The sequence below is a fragment of the Pristis pectinata genome, chromosome 25 (assembly GCF_009764475.1).
Source record: "Pristis pectinata isolate sPriPec2 chromosome 25, sPriPec2.1.pri, whole genome shotgun sequence".
Taxonomy (NCBI): Eukaryota; Metazoa; Chordata; class Chondrichthyes; order Rhinopristiformes; family Pristidae; genus Pristis; species Pristis pectinata.
The window spans coordinates 27,107,294-27,133,210 of NC_067429.1; the positions used below are offsets into that span (position 1 = coordinate 27,107,294).

At 38.4% G+C, this 25,917-nt stretch overlaps 1 protein-coding gene across 1 annotated transcript in view; it reads right to left on the reverse strand.

The window, feature by feature from the left end:
* LOC127583146 (26S proteasome non-ATPase regulatory subunit 11-like) overlaps positions 1-25,917 on the reverse strand; it is a 62,386-nt gene that overhangs the window by 22,075 nt on the left and 14,394 nt on the right. Inside the window, 5 exon segments of the mRNA XM_052038942.1 lie at positions 4,589-4,646; positions 9,382-9,404; positions 9,407-9,452; positions 10,016-10,136; positions 11,928-12,033. Coding sequence (XP_051894902.1) covers positions 4,589-4,646; positions 9,382-9,404; positions 9,407-9,452; positions 10,016-10,136; positions 11,928-12,033 — 354 coding nt within the window.

Below are 25,917 nucleotides of genomic sequence, written 5' to 3' on the forward strand. Positions count from 1 at the left end.
CAAGACAGCAAAGAACAGCTGCCAAGATGATGTGCACTTTCAGGACGAGCCACGGTGGGGCAAGGAAAAGCTTTGGAATCCAAAGGATTTTCTGGATGATTGTACAAAAAATGATACAAAATATGTAATCAGGAAGTTGACAGAATCACATTAAAATGTTATTCAAGAGAAATTACTTTAAAAGCCCAAATTTAACAAATATTGGGGAAAAAAACTTAGATTTTAAAAACCATTTAATAAGTGGTAAAAGTAAATCTACAGGTAATACATTGGATGGCAGGCTCATTGGTTTACTGTAACTGAAGATATTAAACATGTTCAATTCCTGGACTAACATACTTTGCAAATCAAGTTAAATGAAATAACTGCCACTAACTTAATAAACCCAAGGATTTAGTGCTGTGAATTTCAGATTTTCAAACTCAATGATTGAAACAAACTAAATGAGGAAAGTTAACCAAAGGTCAAATGTAACATTATGTTTGGCAAGAGAAGACAATGATATACCTACCATTCAGTATTTCAAGCTGTTTTGCCATACTTGTGGATCATGGGTCACCCAAGTGTCAATTTAATTTATTCTACTTTATTCCACATGTCATTGCCCAACGTGAAATTTAGAAAAACATTCTTAAAATTCTCAAAGAACAAGCATCAACTTTTAATGGTGCCATTTTCTAGATTTTCACTATACGTTGCATAGCTATACAATTATATTCTGCAATCAAGAAAACTGCTAAGCAGGAGGACAGAGGTGAGTATGGAAGCAGTGCTGAAAAGTCATTGAGAATGACAATGCTTGAATCTTGTTTGTGTTAGAAGTTATCCAAAAAACTCTCAGCATTCATGACACTGCACAACTGAAAATATGGTTTTCAAAATAGATTTCAATGCTTATGCCTTCTGACGTTTCCAGGTCCCAAGCTGAGATCTACAACACAATCAACGACTGAAGATCTGCACAATAAGCAGTAACTATGACATTGTATCACTGGACTTTCAGTCAAGAAGCATCATGTTCTTTTCTCAGTTTTCAAATAGTTTCCTAACCCACAAGCTGCTCCAGTTATTAGGTGGGGCACAAGAGGAAGTAGAAAAGATATCTCCAACAGCAATTACTTCTTTAATTCTTTAAGCAAACCCAATTTAATGGGATAACCAACTTCTAGTCCATCAAAAACATTATGACCCAATACCCATATATACACACTTCCAGCAAAAGTCATCAATTCCATAGTCATGAGATCAGTCCAACTTCTCTTTTGGAATATAGGGACACAAGGGAAAAGGGTATTTTGCCAAAATACAACTTCAGAACTGAGAGATAAATCCCAACATCTTTCTAGACCGTATACCCACCCATTGATTAAACCTACTAAAGTACTGTGAACTTAGAGAAATATTCATATTTTATAAATCATTTGTTGCTCCAAAATACATATTAGATTTCACTTTTGCTGCCCTTGATATTGCTGCTAGAAAGTGAAGAATCACACCCGATCAGAACTCAGCCACCTTTCTCTCTAGAGGTGAAGGCCCCAGCAGGACTTTATACTTCTAACACAACAGCATATATTTCAAGTAAGAAAAACCAAAGCACATTTATTCAGTACAAATTATGCAATTTTCAACATTCTTAATATTAAGTCATTAAACCCAAAAATTGTGGAGAAAGTATAATTGTACTGAATCATTCAGCAAGTGGCAATTGGTTGTGGAGCACAGTTTGGTTGAAAACAATTGCACAAAGGAAGACGCACAAAATTGGGAAATCAAGACAGCTCTAAGATTTACAGTTAACTGGTATTTCTATGGCACCTTTTAATGCAGCAAATTTATCCAAGAATTACTGAACAGAATTTGACAAGTCACTGAAAGAATTAGGGAAATGATTAAAAAGTGTGAGTGATCAAAGTGCGTTTTAAGCAGCAGTTTAAAAGAAGTGGAGAATTCTGAGGAATTTCAGAGCCTAGCACCTCAGCAACAATAGATGTGATTATCAGCCATGAAACAAACAAAATAAGCAATTATCAAAAACAGAGTTAGGAGAGAACAGATTTGTGGATGTCTAATTGGACTGGAGGAGATTATAAAGCCAAGTGGGAAAAGATGGCATGAAGGTGAGAATTTTTAAATTGGAACCAAGGTGGGCCACCAATCCCAAGACAAATGAATGGGACTATGGAAACAAGTAGTATAGCTTCGGATGAACTCAATATAAACTAAGGTTAGAATGGGGGAGGCCACCAAGAATGAGTTAAAATACTCACTTCTGAAAGGTCACAACTGCTTGGAGGTGGAAATAGTAATGATGCTGGCTTGTGGGCGGAAATTTAATTCAGAGTCAAATATACACCAGGATGTTGCTTGAATTGAAGGAGTTTAGTTACAAGGAGAGATTGGAAAGGCAAGGTTAGTTTTTCCTGGAGTGGAGGAGGCCGTGGGTGACCTGATAGGAGGAAAATAAAAATATAAAAGACTACCCTAAAAAAATAGGGTAGACAGTCAGAATCTTTTGTTAATGGTGGGGGTGTCACAAACAAGAGGGGCATATGTTTAAGGTGAAAGGGTGGAGATTTAAGGGGGATCTGAAGGAAAAGTTCTTTTAAAGAACACACACAGAGTAGCTGATATCCGGAATGTGCTGCCAGAGGTGGAGGACTCAGATACAATCACATTTAAGAGGCATTTAGACAGGGATCTGAACAGACAAGGTACAAGAATATGGACCTAAAAGACCTAATGCTTGCTAATGGGATTAGTATAGAAAGGCAAAGGTTGACATAGACATACTTGATTGAAGAGACTGTTTCTATGACACAAGAAGGTAGAAAATAGTTTGGTTAAGCTTCAGACAATTCCCAAGTAAAGAAATGAAATTGGGGGCCAGGGAATTGAGTCTGCAACAGGAACCAAAGATAAAAGCTTTGGTCTCTTCAAGACTTAACTGGAGGAAATCTCTGTTCATCAAAAACTGGCGGTCAGACAGCACTCTGACAATGCTGAGACAATGGAGGAATTGACAGAGGTGACAAAGTAGTGCTGGGTATCGAGTACACATGGAAAATATTGCTTTCGAACAGTATTGCTGAGAGGTAGCATGCAAATGACGAATGTTTAATGTCAGAAGAAAATGATTTAATATGTAGGTACAAAGAAACAAAACTCCAACATATATTAAAAATGTACAAGGAGCAGTGGATGAAAAGCAAAAATACTACAGTTGCTGAAAATCAAATAAAACAGCAAATGCTGAAATACTCGGGAGGTCAGGAAACGTGTGGGAGGGGAAAAACAGTGTTAAATGTTTCTTTTCAATGATCTTTCATTAGAATGACCTGCTGGGTATTTTCAGCATTTTCTGTTATTTCTAGCCAATTTGACCAGCTCTCAGGCTAGGTATCATCATTATTCTCTTTTCCCCAAAACTCACCCAATTCCAATTCGTATTTTTTTCTACTCAGTTTATGTTCTTTATACATCTTTCAGTACATGAAGTACTTTGACATCTCTCCAAGCTGTAGTCTATAAATATCTTGTCTTCTAAAACTTCTCAAACTGTCAAATATGAAATGCTATTCAAAAAAAGTGAAAATTCAGCTTTCCTGTACCAATAGAAATTCTGCTGCTATAATATACTGGCCCCTACTGGATGGTTGAGGATAAAGAAACCATGGAACTGAACAATAGCAATTTATGAAAGTTTATAGAGCCCTGCCCTCTAGTGGATCATGTATATACTATACAAAAAGAACAGGAAGCCTCACAACAACAATGGTGCTTCATCCATTGTGGGAAAAAAACAATGTGGTCAAGAATAAAACATGTTTGTGATGTATCTCACAAAAGCCATTTCATATTACATAAACTGAAAAAAGTTCAAATTTACACATTGTTCTCATTTTAAATTGAACCTTCTCATTTGGGTCAACTTCAAAGTAACCCATTATTGCTTGTCTGAATTCACCTCAAAGCACTTCATGTAAAGTCAATACATCATTTCATCTTTTTAAATCCCTTCAAACCACAACATGTGGAGATTCAGTTTACTTAAACTTAAGTCACTGTCAGAAACAAAAAAAACATTTCTCAGGATATTTAAATGTCAGGTCAATATTCAGCGCACATACAAACTAAAACCAGACATATCAATTTAAATGTGTATTCTCAGGCATCAATACTTCAGCAGTAAAATTAATCTCACTATAGCTTCCCCAGATTATCTGCATTTAAGCACAGGTGCTCACTTCAATTGTACTGATGTTACTGCATTCTCTAGTTTTGTGCTCTTAAGGATCAGTCCTATACAAGATTCTTCCCAATTTAGCAAAAAAAACTACTTCCCAAGAACACACAAAGCTTAAACCATTCACCAAGATTTCTGCCTAATATTACTAGTGACAAACTAGCAATACTCAAGATGTTGAGAGTTTGGGAAACTCTTGCATTCTAATTTACCCAAAAGCAAGTTTGAATTGAAGTTAAATCTCTCTTCCACCCACACCACCAGCCCCCACCCCTGCTGTTGCAGTGATCACAGCTCCCAACGTTATCTACCCAATAGATGAAAGGCAGTATCAATAGTTACCTAATTGCAATGCCTCCTGGTACCTCTTAGTGTCAAAGTACAGAGAAACCAAGCGAGCCTGTATAGGAAATATTAAAATGGTTAAAATGTGCCTGTTTCAGCTGAAGTTTGAACGCAATTCATTAAAGTGTAACACTTTTGGAAGTACAGTAAAAATGCAAAAAGTCCTTCAATGCTGTTGCCAAAATTCTGTTACAATGCACCTTCAGCATGCTTCAGATGTGGGAGTGACTGTAGCTCACAGCCATTCTAAAATGGACAAAATATCAGTACTTCAGAAGTAAAACCATTTTACTTGGGTATGGTCAAATTGTGGAAAAAAAAAGTAAATTAACAAATTTTAATTAGACTTGAACAAAAATGATGGTAAATGGAACTGTTAGAAGTTTTTGTTTAGGAGCTAAGTGAATGAATTACTTGCCAAAACTTAAGCTAGAATTGCAAACTATTCTTTTGCATCGACTGTCAAAAACTCAACACTTCCAAGGTAGAGTAGGTGCTGACTAAGTTCTGACAAAGGGGCTTCAGCACAAAATGTTAACTCAGAGGTGCTGCCTGTGCTGCTGAGTGTTTCCAGCACTGTTTTTATTTTAGGTACAGAGTGATGAGTTACTGAGATTTTGATTTTTTTTGATAACCCAGTGAATTCATCTGCCTAGCAAATCATCATGCAAAATTAACCCAAAATTTAAGCAACCACTATGAATGCAAGTGAAATAAAATTCATGAAAAGAGTGCTGATTTCTATTCAAAAGTGTGTAATAAGCCAACAAATAGAGAAGTTTAAAAAACTGCAAATTTATACCTTCAAGATATTTAAGTTGATAAAAACATTTAGCTGAAAAGCAAAAGTACTACAGTCTTTGCTAAAGCAATCCGTACTAAGGCTGGTGCTCCTACGGGAAGTTTTAGCTGATCTCTGTTGATAAGTTGAAACTTTTCATAAAAGTGCATTCAAAGTCAACACTGAAAAAAATGACAGCAAAATTGTACTCATCACAGTAATTACTAATCCATGGCATGTCAATGTTCGCAATCCAAGACAGGTCAACAGCCTGATGACAGGTAAATGTTTTGTGTGGTGGTGCGCAATTTCCAGTTACCATGAACAGGATGCATTTGCCAAAGTAATCAAAAGATATTTTAGAACTCAGCTAAACTGGATTTATATTTGTAAGGAAAATGAAAACACAAGTTCCTCAGCACTAATAAATAGCCCAGGAAATGAGCTCATATTGCCATAAAACCGAGCATGTGAATTTCCACATCTACTATGTCCAGGAGTCAAACAGAAAGTTTCATTATTGTATATAGCCTAAACCATGACATGAACTCTTCAGCGATTTCCTTCAGAAGCTAACAAATGGCATTACTAATGTTCATCCTATAAACAATTGAAAATAAGGTTTATTAATATTTATTAAATGTGGTATAGCTCATTCAGCAGTTAACAATATCTCACAGAATATTAAGATACATTTCCATTTTTAGAGTGTCAAATGCATGCTTCACTAACTATTGATACCAAATCTGTACTGGTGTCCAAGTGATAAATCCAGATGGTGATTCAAAAGGCTTACTCTCAAGCTTTATTTCCCATCATGGTAGTATAAAGTGACTTTTGTCCAAGAACAAAAGAAACCTATCAAATAAAACTGCCAATCAAACTTAGGACTGAACAGAAAAAACCTGCATGTTTCATATGAAAATGTGACAAAGTTGTAAAAAAAAATTCCTGACTGAACTTGATTCGCAGAACCAAGTCAAACTAACTAACGTTCAATCCACACAAACTTAAACATGTACTTGCAAATGCATCTCTTTCAGTATTCGTATCAGAAGGATACCATATTCATTTAGATAAATACAAAATACAAGGAATACCATCTGCTGTAGCTTGTAGATTAAGTGAATACTAATTGTGAGTATCTATAGTTTCTGATTGTTTCCTTTTGTTGCAAAGTCTTTGAGGAAGATTTGCATTCTAATCCAGTACCTCATTTAAAGTACTTCATCTACAGATCCCAAATATAGTAACTTAGTAGAGTCCAAGTAATTCTTTTTTTTTGTTCAAGGCAACAATAATATCTGGTGCATTTGTTGTATGTTTATGTACTGGTGCCAGGGATGTAGCTAGGTGCAAAACGATATCTGCAATCTATACACACCTAGTGCACAAGCAAACACTCATAATACTAACAACTGATGTATACATCTAATGTGAACTACAATCAACAGGTAATTTACACTGTCTAGCTTCTGATACAATTTACCTGAACCCAAAACAACCAAAATGCAGGTTAAAAAAAAAAGTTTAGCAATTCAATCAAGAGTACTAATGGAGTTGAACCATGCAACACAAAACATAACACTGGGAAGATTTCAACTGCTTTCCCACCAAATCTACTTTAACATCACTCTACCGCATTATGCAATGAGGTGCGAGGAGGATGTGATTGACCGTTCTTATAGGTTTCAAAGAGTTAGACAGTGCATCTAACCCACAATCCTCTGAATGAACATGTATTGGTGCAACTCATTATCTATTACAATGCATTAATGTGGCTCTAACTTCACAATATTAGCCATGCATCAAGTTCACCACTACAGCCGTCCAAACTTCTCAATGGACGAATGTTGTTATGCCAGTTTCACCCATAGCCAAGTCAACAGCAGGCCAGAAACAAAAAAGCACAAGTTTGATTTTATACCAAAATGAACTAACAAACACAGATGAACAAGATGATTGAGGACAGGCTTGCAAGTATGCTCAGTGGATATTCTAATGACCTTTGACGTTAAAAAGTTAAGGGCACACTCTGGATAAAGTCTGACACTCAGCAATGGGAACCCAAATTCTGCATGAAGGTTACATAGGTACTTGGCCAAAAATATTAAATGCTTGACAGCAGTACAAAGCCTTTGCTCAATTAAATCTCATTGAAAGGTATGTCTAGTTCAAATATCAAATGGCAATTCTATTCCCTTTTCATTTCATCCCAGGTTTCTAATACATCTGACACACATTTGAGAAGACAGTGAGAAAGAAAGTGATGAATCTATATTGCCAGTTATATTCCTCAGCAATTTAGAACCTTTTGAAAAGAAAACAATTACAAAAAAGGTATGATATACCTCAGCGCATACAACACAGCCTCAAAGATGAGTCACAATACAATACTTAGTATTTATCTCTTGTACAACAATCTCCCACTTAGAGATGCTTCTGGACGTTACAGTATTATACATCATTATGGAACACAGAGTTCGTTCACTCAGGATAATAGCTGATCAAGTTCTACCTTGCTTATTCAACAGAGCACTTGGCAAACACCTCCCTCCACCCAACCACTTAGTGCAGTCTAAACATTAATGAAGGAATGCCCTCACTATTCAGGGGCACACCGAAGTTCAAATGACTTGGAACTCAGAACTAATTCAGAGGAACCTTTCAAGCATGTTTGACAAATGGAAATTTACATTTCTTGTGGCATTGCGATGTTTTGATGATGAATATCATACAATTTTCTGAATTATTGTGGCTTCGTAATATGCTGTCAATTATTTTGACAGTTCTGAAATAACTGAACAAAGTAAGTCCTCATTTCCATAACTTCATTATTCTGCTTAAGTCATCTTAAAGGGTCCTACCAGATGTGCAGCTAACAGGCAATAACTTCAGCTATTTACAGTTTAACTCTCAAAAACAGATCACTGTCTATGTCACGTCATCAATTTCTCCCAATCCACAGTCACAAACACTATCAGCAAATCAACTGGCCCCAGTTTCCTTTGTACAGCTTTATGCATTTTCACTGCATTGGGAATGCATCAAAACAATACCTTAAAAAAAACTTTCACAACAACCACAGAGCATGTATATTACTGTTCATTTAAAAACCTAGGCATAGTGCAGTCTAAACATTAATGAAGGAATGCCCTCACTATTCAGGGGCACAGAAAGTTGGCACAACAATGCACCATGTAAGAGCACAGAATCTCACATCATTAGATCAAGCAAACTGGCCTCTCCAGTTTTTATCTTATGCTCTGATCTCAAATATATTTGGATTCAGAAGAATGCTCAACTATGAATCGGTCTCAAACTGCTTTAAAATTATTCACCTAATTTTCAAATTCACCCATACTACTATTTCCCTAACTGATAACTTCTCATACACCTTTACTGTTCTACAACACATTCTGTAATACAACTCAAATTTATTACTCCAACAAATCGCGCAGCTTTCTAAAAAGATTCGCCACGTATCTCTGCAGTTTAAAATTTTACAACTAATCCTTTAACAAAACTTAATAAAAGTTAATGTCAATTCACTCAGTCTCCTCTGCTGAGGTAATTCGATTTAATAACAAAATAAAAATGATCAACTTTAAGTTAGTAACTAGATATTAAAATGGTACAAATACAATAGCTATTTCTGGAACTTAACCGAAATTCTGTTCATAATTTCAGGTATTTACTTTAAGGCTCAGATTGTAAAACAAAATTGCAACTTAATTTTAGCAACAAGTTACACCATAGGAATCTTTGCACTATTCTAAAACAAAGTTCCACAATGGAAGGTCCCTCGCTGGTTAAAACTGTGGGCTGATATCATGCCCGAGGAGTTCCTGCCATGCTGAAATGGAAGAAAAGGCAAAAGCATTAAGTTAATTCCATTTCCTTCACTAGAGAAAGCAGAACACCTCATATGCACATGGAATGCAGACAAATTAGGAAGTAAAATTGAAAAACATCTTTGTACAGAGCAATGATTAAGTGGAAAACATACCTCTAAAGCCTGGCGCAGAAACGCCTTTTCTCAGATTTCGCCCACTCAATGCATTCTAAACACAATTCAACCTGTAAAAACCATTATAGGCAAGTACAAAGGAAAGCAAGTTAAATAATTGTTGACAGGAGGATAATCTGTAAAAGCCAAATACAAAGGAAAAAAGTGCTAATTATTCTCTGATACGTGGGATAGCGTTTTATAAGACCAAGCTAAAGAACATCTGTTATATCATAATTTAATCTACATACACACCTTTTGCCGGACTGGATGCCTCATGGCACTTCAGAGCCAAATTTCAGAAGGATGGCAGCTAATTTGCTCACAGCAAGGTCCCAAAAAACAATGAAATTGATGATCTGTTCACTGATGTTAGGCGAGGGATATTACCAGCTGGAATAACAGATGGTTCCTGCCGCCAACTTCACTCTCATCTATGCAAGTCCAAGACGCAGCAAGATTCATTAATTAGGGCTTATGTGTGAGATGCCAATGTCCAACAATTTTTGGTCATGACATTAATCCTGCACTAATTAGGACCCTAGGGAAGTCAATTTTACTGAATCAAAATTGTGCTTTTGTAAGTGGATCAAAATATCAGTTAAGCCAATATCCCAGGTTAGTTAGCTCTTACCTCCTGACCAGTTGCTGCCTCCATATCCAGAAACATGTCGAGCAGCGACCGAACCAACCGAGCAGCCTTAGCTTTACTGATTGAATTCAAGAATGGTCTGACATACTTCAGCAGTCCCCCAGTTCTTTGGAGAGGAAACAAATTTCAGACAATTAGAATGCATACATACAAAATGAAATCCTGAATTAATTGGCCAAGAGGTTAGTGGCATTTAGCTATACAATGTTAGTACCTTTCCAGTACTAAAGTTTCCAAACCTTCAAAAAAAATCCAAGATTTATTCAGAATGAGTTCCCCACACTGCCTTCCCCGCCCCCCCCCCCCCCCCCCCCCCCCCCCCCCCCCCCCCCCCCCACCACCTTTAATTACAACTTGATGATCACTTTCACAGGTGCATTTTCCTTAGGTTGTGCACCTCCTTAGCTTGGATCACCTGATTACTAGTGGTAAAAATTTCATTTACCGGAGTCAAAGAGAAAGGATGAAGCAAAGTTTCAGTTATCTTGATACATAACTAGTTCCAGCACTTAACAAATAAAACTGAATTCAGAGGCATGGTTGAAAAGTTCAGGGTGATCATTTGGGGAGGCAAGTAATAGATTTAAAAAGCTAAGAACTGGCACCAACAGAGGCTTTTGGAAGCTGACCAGTTACTTTCAGCTGCGTAAGAGATCAAGCAGCAGCAGAATTTATCAGGACTGGAGTGGCAAGATATCAGACAAATAGAAGGAAATATTTAGAAACGTGACTTCAAATGTGGTGCAGCTTGGATAGGTCATTAATAAGCAGGTAGGCAATTTACTGATTTGGATAGTAGCTTTTAGAAGTCATTGCAAGTAGTTTTAAAACTATTAATTGTAATTGCACAATTACAATGAACAAAATTTTAAATACATCAATTGTGCACATTAACAGCAAAGAAAATGACTCAAAACGAACTTAAAGAATTACTTCCTCTAAATAAAACCTCCACATTGCATGGCGCAGGCTGTGCAGCAAACATAAATCTATTGCAAGATTATGCAAGACCTTCAAGACACACACAATATCCTTATTCCAGTGATTCATGCAGAGCTCATACCAAAATTTGCAGTAAGGAAAAGCAAACTAGAGCATAGCAACGTTGTACACACGTACTTGGTATTCTGAATTCTAGAGCACAAAGGTCCAGACTACTTATTCTCCTCTTACAGGACAAACTCCCAGTTTACAGAATCAGTTTGATGAACCTTCAATGCATTCCTTTGATTTCAAATATACTACAAAAATGCACCCAAGAGTGGAACTCTCCCAGGCATAGCCCAAATCAAATACCAAGCCCCTGCTCGGTTTAATTCACCACTCTGGTGCCATGTGCTGGCTTGACCTTTCCCCGATTCTCACATGCAGGTTTTCTGTAGTGATTATGCTTGCAGTTACAAATCTCTTAGCATTAATTTTCTAGAGCAGTTTTATTGACAGTATAGAACAGTTTTGACAGTTCAGTTAAAATAATCAAGAACAAAAGATAAAAGCACAATCTCAACTGAAAGACTCTGAAACATAATGCAATTAAATAGAATTTACCTCATCAGTGATCCAGCAAAACCACAATTTACTATCAGTGCTACAGTACCACTGTTGAGGATGACTTTTCTAAAATCATTCCTTGGGTGTCACTAAGAAAAAAAACTACTGCACTGGGAAAGAGGAGGGCTGAGGTTAATTGATTAGCTCTTTCAAAAAAAAAGGAAGTGGACTGAGGAAGATTCTTCTGTTTTGTCATTCTGTGAAAATGTCCAGATACACTTAGGAAAAATACAGCTTTTATTGGAGGAAAAAAAAATCAGATCTTAGACTTGTTGACTTAATAATGCTGTCAGAGATAATTTAAGCATTGACATTCAGATCAAAATACTAACATAATGATCATTTACCTGCTGCCTGCCCTGTCTTGGCTAGGAGCCCTCCAAGCTCCAGAATGCTTTGCTCTTTAACACGAACAGCCTCTTCATCATCTTGCTGGATATCGCGTTTCACTGGCAAATTTAAAAAGACACCAAGTTTAGTACTATTGAAAAATGCACTGGCTTGAGCGTTCATCACTTCCGTGGGTGCTGGTTTTTCAGCATTAGGGACAACTACTTAGAAGGATGTACATGTTTTCCAGAGAAATTTCTTTGATGAAATTTCTCTGGAAAACAAAGCCTTGATAAGACTCCACCCGCACCCTGCCCCCACCATGCCGGAGTACACATATTAACTGTTAAAGGAGCACCTCCATAAACACGTTAATAAAACAAGTTTTGTGGTCCAGCCTCAAACGTATTCAATATGCAAAAACATTCAAGTACTCTTCAAATGTTGAACACCTAATAGTAAGTGGTACTTTCAAGTATTTTTAATCCTAGAGCATGAATGTTAAAATCCTGCAGACAAACCATTTACCTATATTTATGGAAACTCCTCAGGAGGATGGTATATATAAATACTGGTATTAACCTTTAAGGGCCATTTTCTCAGTATTGAAAGTCTCACATATTATCGTTTCCAAGAAACTCCAGAATAGATGGCAAGCCATAGATGACAACGTGACAGCTAGTAGAGCTGCCGCCTCACAGTGGCAAAGTCCTGGGTTCAATCCTGACCTCGGATGTTGTGTGCATAGTTTGCATCTTCTCCCTGTGACTGCATGGGTTTTCTCCGCAGGGCTAACAGGCCATTGCAAATTGCCCCTAGGTAAGTGTGATTCGCCTATCGCCAAAACAGGTCCACAGCGGATGCCATCTCCCTGGCCCTACACTCAGCTCTGGAGCATCTGGACAGTAAAGACACCTACATTCGACTATTGTTTATTGACTACAGCTCTGCCTTCAATACTATAATCCCAAGCAAACTTGTCACCAAACTCCGAAACCTAGGACTCAACACCTCCCTCTGTAACTGGATCCTTGACTTTCTAACAAACAGACCGCAATCAGTGAGAATAGGCAGCAATAACTCCAGCACGATTATTCTCAACACTGGTGCCCCACAAGGCTGCGTCCTCAGCCCTCTAACTCTACTCCCTATACACTCATGACTGTGTGGCCAGATTCTGCTCTAACTCCATCTACAAGTTTGCAGATGATAACACCATTGTAGGCCGCATCTCAAATGGTGATGAGTTGGAGTACAGGAAGGAGATGGAGCTTAGTGGAATGATGTCATGACAACAACCTTTCCCTCAATGTCAACAAAATGAAAGAGCTGGTCATTGACTTCAGGAAAGGGGGCGGTGTACATGCACTTGTCTACATCAATGGTGCGGAGGTCGAGAGGGTTGAGAGCTTCAAGTTCCTAGGAGTGAACTTCACCAACAGCCTGTCCTGGTCAAATCATGTAGATGCCACGACCAAGAGAGCTCACCAGCGGCTCTACTTCCTCAGGAGGCTAAAGAAATTTGGTTTGTCCCCTTTGACTCTCACCAACTTTTATCGATGCACCATAGAAAGCATCCTATTTGGATGCATCACGGCTTGGTAGGGCAACTGCTCTGCCCAGGACCGCAAGAAACTGCAGAGAGTTGTGGACACAGCCCAGAGCATCACAGACACCAGCCTCCCCTCCTTGGACTCTGTCTTTACTTCTCACTGTCTTGGTGAAGCAGCCAGCATAATCAAAGACCCACTCACCTGGGTCATTCTCTCTTCTCTCCCCATCTATCCGGTAGAAGATACAGGAGCCTGAAGGCACGTACCACCAGACTTGACGACAGCTTCTCCCCAACTGTGATCAGACTATTCAACTGTTGCCTTATAAGATGAAATGGACTCTGACCTCACGATCTACCTCGTTGTGACTTCGCAACTTATTGCACTGCACTTTCTCTGTTGCTCTGACATTTTACTCTGTACTGTTATTGTTTTTACCCGTACTACCTCAATGCACTCTGTAGTACCTCAATGCACTCTGTACTAACCCAATGTAACTGCACTGTGTAATGAATTGATCTGTACGATCAGTATGCAAGCCATGTTTTTCCACTGTACCTCGGTACAAGTAACAATAATAAACCAATACTAATAGGTGCGAGTAGGTGGTACAACCGGGTCGGGGGGGGGGGGGGGGCAAATAAAATTAGGATTACTGTAAATGGGTGGTTGACAGTCATTGAGGGACAAAGAGGCTGCTTCCATGCTATATCTATGACTCCAAGACACCCTTTGCTAAGAGCCACGAATACTCAGCATACCACTACACAAACAAAATTTTGCAAAACAAGACAAATTTGCTTTTATCCCAACATCTCTCCCCTCCACCACCCCTGGAATAGCAAATTAAATTGCTGTTAATTTATTATGACTGAACTACAACCTAGAAATTGACTAATGCAGAAGAGACACAGGCAATAATCCACGGATTTAAATGGATAGACTTAATGCACACAAAGTGGTTTCACACTTCCTCTATACAGCAAACTATAAGTACTTGCTATGTGCATAAAGTCAGACTGGCAGCAGGGATTATTTCAATTTTGGCCCATTGTGCTGCATTGCTGGTAGCAGCTCTGAGCTAAGTGTTTGTGGGGTTCATACTGTGATTGGATAGGAATAATAATCTTCATCATGGACCTGCACAATTCAGAGTATTTTAGTTTTTGAATTTGCCTTTTTGGTTACCATCTCAAGGAGTCCTTGACTTGGCATTGAAGTCAAATAAGGAATTAACAGATATAAATCTCTTTATTTGCACATTCCTCTCTTTCAGCCTTCTCCAATAGCAAATGCTGCATGTCATGTTGGTCACACAGGTACTAGTTTTCACCTGTTAAGTAAGCAGACAGTCAACACCAAGGAGAATATAGTCAGTCTTTCAACATATTCTATTTCAGGTCAAGCTAGGAAAAAGAACTACTACCATAGAATCAGCAATGAAACCAGGAGTGATTAGTCAAAGTTTCTTGAGCAAGTTGCCAGAGCCCCAAAATAGTTTAGAAAGAACATAGTCTTTGCTTGCAGGGTAAAGAAACACCAGAGTCATCTAAAAGCTCATTAAACTCTGTAGCATTGCATTGAGTTAATTCAGCTTTTTGAATCTCACTTAGAAGTTGGTGGAAGGTAAAGTTTGATTGGGCTAGGATGATTTTGAAACAAGAGGCCAGGGACTTAAATTATTGACAACTTGATATCCTTAGTCAAAATGAAGTGTAAATAAATCAGCTTATCCTAGTGCCATGTGGAGAATGCCAAGAGAAAAACATACATTCAAACTACACACCAGACACAAGAGATATCATTGAGTTTTTAAATTGCTGAAAAGCAAAAATCGATTAATGTTTATCTCTGCCTCCTAATCAATTCTGCACAAAACAAGCACTAATTCCTACAGTTAAAACAGTAAACTGCAAATCAATCCACCTCCTTCCTTTGTCCTTCACTCACTTAAAAAAAATCTCCACATTAGTTCTTCATTAAACTCTCCATTCAGCCCCTCAACATTTGATTCTTAACTGTACAAGCCATTATGTGCTCACTCTAAATTGATGTACAGATTGGATACAAAACAGAAATACTCTGGATTACATTTAAGTGGAAAATTGAAATAGAACTGGGGTGGGGGTTGGGGGAGGGAAGAAGAGAGCAACATCTGCAATTAGAAGCAACGTAGAAGGCCACTACTTAAAATGACAGCACCAGAAGGGCAAGGCAGTAGTGCTTAACGATTTACATGATCGAGAAAATACATGTGTTGATGGAGACTTCATAGAAATGAAAGAAAACCTGTAGTTGTTCTTTGTTTTGTGAACTTCTCGTAAGGTGGAAGAGAAAGGTCTTCCATGTAGCTCCACTTTACACCGAAGTTAAAATGGTAAATCCATATTGATAACAGCAATCTAATTGCATTTAACTGAAAAATCCAATACAAACTAACCCTCAAGAGATTTAGACACATTCAGACACAATGCCTCCATTTGAAAATGAATATTATATGAAAATTGATGTGTAGGAATTAAAGCACTGAACTCTCCCAATTCACCAAGCAACTAACAGCAGCTATGGTTCTATGGTTAATACTCCCCCTTCCACCCACACCCCCCCCCACCCCCCCACACACACACACTCCAGAAGCTGCAAATTCAAAGACAGATATCCAATAGCAGTCATGCTGGCAGTTATAACCAACGGTGTCAAGTAGACACCTGCCTCCAAATCCTTAGCTGTTCCTTTCCATTTCACAGCCAGCTCCCAAATGGAAAATACCAGCTGCAGTAACTTTTAAAGCTGTTGAATTTCAGTGACGCTTAAAGAGTTCGAGGTGAAATGATGCAAAACTAAAAACTTATTCATCACAATGACATTCTAGGCAAACCATCAGAATGCATCAGGGAACCTTGACACACTTACAAGCTCAACTCATTTTTTGGCTTATCAGTAAAGCTAGCTTCACCGTTTGACACATCCACATGGACCTGCAATAAACTTGTAGGAGAAAACTTTTACATTGTGCTCAGTTCACATACAAGTGTTGACCAACACAGCTATTACACTTAGGGACTGTTAATACTTGTTAAAGTATGCAGGAACCAGGAAATCATTGTGGTACATCAAGGGAAGCACCACAGGAGTTTCATTCACTCATATAGCCAAATTTGTGTGTAGAAACTAGAGGCTTTTGTTTTCAGCACAGCCACAGTTCCAATTATTAGAATATAAGAAACAGAATGGAGCACATGACCCAAGTCTGCACTATCATTCAACAGGATCACAGATAAATCTCCAGATTCACTTCCCATCTAGCATTCGTTTTCATAATTCCCTTAAATATCCAAAAATCTATCAAGCTCCGTCTTGATTTTATAAAAAAATTTGTTTCTGAGCACCTGGGTATCGCTGGCTAGGCCAGCATTTTATTGTTCATTCTTAATTACCCTTGAGAAGATACTGATGCACAGTCTTCTTGAAGTGTTAAAATCCTTATGAACATATTCCCACAGTGCTATTTAAGAGGAAGTTCCAGCATTTAGAGCCAGCTATCATGAGGTTCTATGATATAAATTTTCCAAGTTAGCCTGGTTTATGACTTGGAGGGTAACCTCAGATAACAGTGTTCAACCACGTAAACACCACAGCCAAGAAAGCCCACCAGCAGCTCTACTTCCTCAGGAGGCTAAAGAAATTTGGTATATTCCCTTTGACTCTCACTAACCTTTATCAATGCACCACAGAAAGCATCCTATCTGGATGCATCACGGCTTGGTATGGCAACTGCTCTGCCTGTGACTGCAAGAAACTACAGAGAGTTGTGGATACAGCTTAGCACATCATGGAAACCAGCCTCCCCTCCATGGACTCTTGTCTATACTTCGCTGTCTTGGTAAAGCAACCAACATAATCAAAGACCCCACCCACCCAGGACATTCTCTTCTCCACCTCCCATCAGGCAGAAGATACAAAAGCTCAAAAGCACACACCACCAGGCTCAAGGACAGCTTCTATCCCACTGTTATAAAGACTATTGAATGGTTCCCTAGTACAAAAAGATGGACTCTTGACCTCACAATCTACCTCGTTATGACAATGTACCTTATTGTCTACTTCACTGCACTCTCTCTGTAGCTGTGACACTTTACTCTATTCTGTATTGTTTTACCTTGTACTACCTCAATGCACTGCGTAATGAATTGATCTGTATGAACAGTATGCAAGACAAGGTTTTCACTGTACCTCGGTTTCCCACTGCTGTCTGTAAGGAGTTTGTACGTTCTCCCCACGACTGCGTGGGTTTCCTCCGGATGCTCCGGTTTCCTCCCACATTCCAAAGACGTAAGGGTTAGGAAGTTGTGGGCATGCTATGTTGGCACCGGAAGCGTGGTGACACTTGCAGGCTGCCCCAGACACTCTACGCAAAGATGCATTTCATTGTGTGTTTTGATGTACATGTGACTAATAAAGATCTCTTACAAGTGACAATAATAAATCAATTCCAATTCCCATTAGCTTGCAGCCCTTTTCCCTCTTGGCAGTACAGAGTGCAAGTTTTCGACCTGCTGTGAGAGGAGCTCGGGTAATTAAATGGTAGATGGTATGCTCTGTAGCCACAAAGGCGAGCGACAGATGGAATGTATATTTAGGGTAGTGGATGAGGCACAGGTCAAGTGGGCTGCTTTGTCCTGAATGATCTTTAGCTTCTTGAATTTTGTTGGTGCTGCACTCATCCAGACAAGTGGAGAGGGTCTGCCTGTAGACGATGAAAAGGCTTTGGGGTGTCAGGTGGCGAGTTGCTGGCTGCATGATACTCAGTCACTGCTCAGCTCTTGAAGCCACAGTATTTATATGGCTGGTCAAGTTGAATTTCTGGTCAATATTGACTGTAAGAAAGTTGATGTTGGGGAATTCAATTGTGGTAATGCTATAGGACATCAAGGGTAGGAAGTTACGCACTCTTGCTGGAGATGGCTACTGTCTAGCACTTGTGGCACAAATTTCGCTTGTCACATCTGCCCTGATGTCAATATTGAGTCTTGCTGCATCCAGGCATGGACTGCTTTATTTGCCAAGTTGCTGCAAATGAAACTGAACACAAAGCTAAATATATGAAAGACTGAGCATCCAGACACCTCCATAAACAATTTCAAAGATTCAGCTTCAAAGAAGTTTCTGTTGTATCAACCCTAAACAGCCAACTCCAGATCCTAGTATTATATTCTCCACTCTCCAGCCAGGAAGAACCAGCAACTCAGACATCTGTATGGAGGAGTTTAAACATTTTCCCATGTGCTCTGGTTTCCTCAGACATCCCAAAGATGTGCTGGTTGACAGGTTAAGAGACTACTTAAAAATTACTGCTAGAACAGGTGGTTAGCAGCAGAATCGGAGGGTGGGGGGCAAAAATGTAGATGGGCATGTGACAAAGAATAGGTTACAGGGAAATAAGTGGGGGAAAGGGACTAAAGGGAATGCGGAGAGCTGGTATGATTTGTTGGGCTTAATAGCCTTATGTCATAAGAGAATGAGAGAAAAGAATGAAGTGTCCATCCACGATACCCTCATTCATCTGTTTCAATAAATAACCTTGAATTCCTCTAAATTTGAGATAATATAACTTAAATTTCTATGAAACCTTAACATATTAAGCAGTTTAGAAATGTTACATAGAGTGTTATCAAAATGGCATTGAGCTATAAGGGGAGATAATCAAAAGCTTTGTTGAGAGTTAAGTGTTAAGGAGCATTTTGAAGGAGAAAAGAGGCAGAGTTAGAGATACTTATGGAGGGAATTCCAGAACTTAGGGCAACAGTGCATAACTATTTGGGGGTTTGGCCACATAGAAATTCCAAAATATTTCTGAAGGCCATTTACTTGGGATATATTTTTAAAACAGCACCATTTTCCTCTCAGAGGCCCTGGAACTTTTGATACTTGCTTACAACTTTCCAACAACTCTTCCTTCTGTTTTGCCCCTCATGGACTGTGCTCTCCTCATTGTCTCTGATACCCCCTTGGTCCTCAGTGCTCACAGCTCTTCTTTGTACATTGTGAATGACTTTAATGGTGCCCAAGCTCTTTTTAAAGCATGTGCTTTGGTTGCTTAGGATAAAGCAAGGATTGCTTAGGAGAAAAGTATGCATTTATAAATGGGCCAACCCAACATCAGCAGACCAATACTCAGAACCCATCAAATCAGGCTATTCAGTGTACCACGGCTTTGAAAAACTCACACCAGCTACCTAGCCAACCAACACTCAGTGGTTGACAACTAGAACCATGCAAAGCCAGCAACACGGGCCAGATGGAAACACTGCATAGGCCAATTTGGCAAAAGGAGCACAGACTATGCATCATTGACTTAGACCTTTAGCAATTGTATGCATTACTGCACATAGTGGGGGAGACTGCATAGATCTCAGGAGACTACAGATATAGGGAAGTACAAGGCCATGAAGGATAAGAATTTTAAAAAATAAAACTTTGTTTAAATGGAAGCCAATTTGTCTAAGGGGTTTCTTTAAAAAAAAGGGGACTTGTTGCAAATTAGGGTAGCAGTGTTTTGAATGGTTTTGTTAATTGAAGGTAGAATGAAGGAGAACCAGCTTTTGCATAGTCAAGTCCAACAGCAGAAAGGGGTATGATGGGGGCCTTTCTGTTTAATTTCTACTCATTGTAGAAAGGGCTAATGTACAAATTGCCTTTTAAATTTATGGCTATAACTGAATATAATAATTGTCATTTTTATAGAAGGACCCTCCAATTGTAGAAATCCCAAAATTTACAAGTAAAGCATCCCTTCAAAAAAAATCTGCTTTTCTATCCTTCCTACCAAAGTGAACAATTTCCACATTTCCGTATATTTTCCATCTGCCAGTTTCTTGCCCAAATCACTTAATTGACATAAAAACAAAGTGCTGGAAATACTAGGTAGCATCTATGGAAAGAGAAGCAGAGTTAATATTTCAGGTCAGTAACACTTCTTCAGAATGCTGAATCATTAACTGTTTCTCTCCGAAGGGAGCTTTGAGTTTTAGCAGTGTTTTTATCTCACGTTTCCGCTTCTCACTTTACCGGCCTATATGTCTTTGGAGCTTCATTGCAACCTCCTCACGATATCTTATTTATCTTTGGTGGACAGTGGCAAAGCTATAGATATTTCTTTATTTACACAAACTTCCAGAAGGAATATCAAAAAGCCCTCATAAAAGCCAAGTTTCCTGAAGTTACTTAACTCAAACTGTAGAGATTGGATGCCAAAGGCTATTTGGTTGAAAAATTAAAGCAATTAAAAATGACACCAGTGATAAATGCGCAATCCAACTAAAGATCAAAGGACGAACTAAAAGTTCTTTACCACACTTCATTACAAATCTTAATTGACTTTTTGATGCATATCGTGTATTTAAGGAAAAAAACAGGCTTTCATGTGTGCTGTTACAGAATTTCAAAGGAGGACAATTTTGCTGAAATTTATTTACTTCAATATTGTGGGTATGCTGAGGATCCTCCTCTCCACCACCCACCCACCACTGCCCCCCCCCCCAAATTATAGAATGTCTTATGTACACATGCGTATTGACATTATGTCAAAATAACAAGTTTCAGTGAACTATTTGATAAAGCTACATATTAGAACTTCAATTGCATAAGTTACCTTAATTATGTAATAAACTGCCAGTAATAACAAGTCTTTCCTTTCAGTTATAAATTAAACTATCCCTCAGGATAATGGATAAATATAACAAAAACAGATGACAGCATAAAAGTTTACATGCATAGTAAAATGTAATTATGTGCTGGCACAATGAAAAAATTTGGAATAATTCCATCCTGATCACATTTCATGAGCTTGAGAATTTTGTCATTTACAGCAAGATTTAATTTTCAACTTTTGCATATGCACGGATCCCTTGAGGTTGTGGAAGGACAGGAATTTTCAATACACGAGCATTAAACTTTTAACATATGATATGCCTTGCTAAACAAATCACCCTTCAAAAAACTCAAATGGTTGACAGGCCAGTTAAATGATTATCCATTGTACTAACAAAATGGAACATAAATAAAACAGCTCTAAAAATTAAGTTAAATGCTGAACTCTGTACTGTAAACACACTGTTTTCCCAGGAGACGTTTAGAAGCATCATGCTATACATTTATTTGCAAAGACATCAGCTGCAATACCTCTGAAAAGTGAATGAGAAAATGCAGCACACCTTCTCAAACCAGAAAATAAAATTTCAATGGAAGCAAACCTGAGCTCCTGATATATTGCAGAGAACCGAAAATGGAGATTAACATATTCTGACTGAACCAAGCTGCAAACAAATAATTGAGCAAAAATATTCTAGGAGCCCAGGAAACAACCATGTCACTTTAATAACACAACTGTAGGACTGTGCAGCAGTTTATGTGGAAGAATCTGAGCCAGATTTACCATAAAGTTTCCCTATGGTGCCATCCAGTGACCAGAGCTTACAACTACACTAACAGGTGACCAAAACAGAATTAGAAACTTTAATATATTCACAGGAAGTCAGCAAAAAAAAATTGCTGCAACCAATTGAACTGAAATTACAGCTTTCAAATAGATGCATTTGTTGATCTATATTTCAGCAAATCAGCATATAACCTACCTGCTCACATTAATCAAGAAGACAATGCTTGATATTTTACTACCACAGATTTAATTTTTGTCATGTGATTTTAGGACCCATAGTAATGTAGTGCCTGTCAACAGGCCCCATAGTTATGTTTGATATCACTTAACTGAAAGCATTAAGACTAGATATAATTTTAATAGAAAGCTGAAAAATTATGTTGAATTTACAATTCAGTAACAAGCTATTTAACACAACTGCTCCTTGCTGATGTCCCACACAAGCCCTCTCCCATCTTTCTCCAGCCTATGCTTACGGCTTCTGGTTTTGGACTCTCCATTTCCCAATGTCCCTTCCAGCACAAATATGTTCTCCACATCCAGCTGATCGGAATAACAACTTGCACTAAAAGTGCACTTTTAACAGCTCAAGGTGCCTGTTTCACAGAATGCTTGAAAAAAATTTAACAAAATTTGACAGAAAGCCATAAGGAACGAGAAGGGCCTGGAGAAGTGGGAAGAGTTTAACAAACATCTTTAAACAGGAAATGCAGAGTGCCCCAGTTTACAGAAATTTTGATCTCCTAGATCATGTAAACGAAGGTCAAACAATAACAAATTACTCTTACTGCATCTATTGTATAACTCAGGATGAACCAAGTCATGAGAGTGTGGCGATAAGTTATGAAGATAAGTTACGAAGATGAATAAAGACGAAGTTGAAAAGGTAGAATCTGAGGCTTGGCCAGGTGGGAGAGTCAGACATACTTACCTACATATTATGACAAAGGAGGTGGCTACTTGGTATATGGGGTCCATCTTGGCTCCAAATAGAGCAACCAGTCACATTTCTTTCTTACTTTTCTGTAACCCTGCAACTTATTCCTTCTCAAATGCTCATCAACACGCCTTGGATTCTTCTGCTACCCATCTATACCTGGAATTTAGAGTAGCCAATTAACCGACAGGCACGTCTATAGGATGTGGGAGGAAACCAAGTCTTTACAGAGACAACACCCAAGGTCAGGATTGAAACCAGGTCCTTTGAGCTGACAGACAGCACCACAAATTGCTGTTCCACTGTGCAACCAAACTAATGACATTTTCAGATGACAAAGAAAATGCTGTCCCAACACACTGTTCATGGAAAACTACTTCTGTATTTTTCCAAATACAATTTGAAGCCAAATAATGCTTTCAAAAGTAGCTACTGCTTTCACTATAGTTTTCCATGAAGGTCATTGAATGAATTACATGAAATGTCATAATCAAAAGCAGGGATGTTTTAATTTAATATTGACTATTCATGTCAACAGCAGTTTGAAAGTTAAATTGTCAATAACCTTTTAATATCGGCACCACCATATCAATTAAGACAATATTTCGTATTATGTTTGCATTACAGAAGTAATGAGATACCTGCTTCCCTCACACTTCACCTGAACATCCACATCTTTGTCACCATAACTCTTGCCTTCAATAAACGCCCACAGAACAAATATTTACTCTCTGGTTCTTTTCACCTGCGATCAAAATGGTATAGATGCATTTTGTTTGTATGGAGCAGGATGAACATAATATAGCTAACTGCTATCTCAGTTTATTCTCAACTACCAAAGTGATAGAATGTGTCAGAGTTAAATTATACTTGCTCAGTGGTAATCTATTAACTGTATCTGTTTGGGTTCAACCAGGATTACTTTCTTGACCCCCCGGCTGATTGCATCCATTTTTGGATTAAGACTGCAACAGCAAAATTGCAATTGAGCAAGGGAGTCTGTCCTGGGCTTTAAGGCAGCCAGGCCTTAAACAAAATGCTGTATCATGGAGACTGGTAACATTAACACCAATGGAAATAGGGAAAAACTCTTCACTGGCCAGTCATACCCAACACAAAGACAGCAGTGGCTGCTCAAGGCAAGGCATCTTAAGTACTTGTCACTACTCCGGGAGTTTCTATCGCCTGGCCAATATTATCTGGTTCATTAATGACCTTCCTACCACCACATTGGAACTGGGGCATTTTCACTGATGACTGCACAATGTTCAATTCCACTTGTAACTACTGACAATGAAGCACCCCATGTCTTAATACGACAAGACCTAGACCACATTCAGACTTTGGATTTTACATGGCTATAAGGCCATTCAAGAGGCAAGCAATGGCCATCTCCAACATGAGAAATATAGAAGAGACCAAAGATGTTGGAATCTGAAGCAAAAAACAAGCTGCTGTAGGAACTCAGTGAAGGGAAATCTGAAGGGAAATGCACAGTCAACACTTCACGATGAGACCCTTCAAATCGACTGCATGAGAAAACCTGACTGTCTATCGTTAAGCTTCACTAGTACTGCCATCACTAATCTGTCAGATGTTGGGTTTCCTGCAATAAATGACTAAACCTCTGACTCCCTAAAGCCCTTCCCATTATTAGAAGGAATAAGTTAAGAATGCAATGGAACACTCCCGCTTACCAAGAGCAATATTACTTTATCACCCAAGAGACTCAACATCATGCACAACAAATCTGAATAATATGCAGTCTACCAAAGATGTACAATGGCTGCAATGTATACCATATGCTGATCCCACTGCTAGTCTATTTCAATAGCAGCTCCCAAACCTGCAAAATTTATCAGTCTACAAAAATAAGGCAGCAGATGCATGGGGACACCAACATCCCCAAGATCCAATCCAAGTCACGTTATGCTATACCACTGCTATTCCCTTCATTGTCATGGGTCACAATCCTGGATCTCCCTATGAAAACGTCACTGCTGGAATTTCTCCACCATAGGAGAAGCAGTGGTTCAAGAAAGCAATCTTTTATCAATTTATCAAATGCAATTAGTGGTGGGCAGTAAAGGCTGTCATTGCCAGTGGGATGTTCCTCCCGTGAATGACTAAAAAGGCCAGTTTTCAAAAACAGTAATTAGAATGGGTTACATACATATAATTCTTTAAAGAAAAAATTATCATGTAATCTTACAAGTAGCAAAAGAAGAGATCACAGCTAGAGAGAGGTGAGGATGTGGAAAAGTTTAAAGGGAAGGATATACAGGAAGCTGATGGAGCTTTTTGAGGACAAAAAAGGGATAGGAGTAGTTGATAGAGCCTGTGGCATGTTGGAGGATGAACCATTTAAGCATAGTGGAAGCAAGAGGCCAGAAAGTAATGTTTTTTTTTAATGTAGATAATCCACTGAAAAAATGATAAAATGCTAATTTCAATTAATATATGCAATATTCTTGTCCAAAAATACTCTTTCATATTCCTTTCTTGACCATACTGAAAATAAAACATGGGAGGGGTGAAGCAAATAGGACCAATACATTTAATGGGCTGCTTTATGTACACAAATAGAAAACAGAAGGCTAATGGGTGGGATGGCTATGTAGTGGCCAAGGCCAGTTGGGTTGAAATACCCTGCTTTCTGCACATTATGAGGAGGCTGCCAACCAAAGATAAGACCATGTGGTTTCTGTATGAAAGATACCAGAAATTAATTTTGATAATAAAGATTCATCAATAACCTGAACATCTGCATAATGTTAGTTCCTATACTAAGGATAGGACTACCCATGATGTGATTGTTGCACAAGGTCTGTGGCTAATATTATTAATACCAAATAGTTCCTAGACATTAAAATCATACCCACTTTTTCACAAATAACCTAAAGTCCTGAAATAATTTCAAGTTGCACAATGACACCAACTGGTACTTAATCATAACCAAGTTCAAAGTACCATCTGAATCAATCAGTTCTATCACAGAATGAAAATGTGCACTAGGCTACCTCAAATAGGATATCCAAGCATCTCATCTTGATGATTCACCCCATGGAAATTAAGC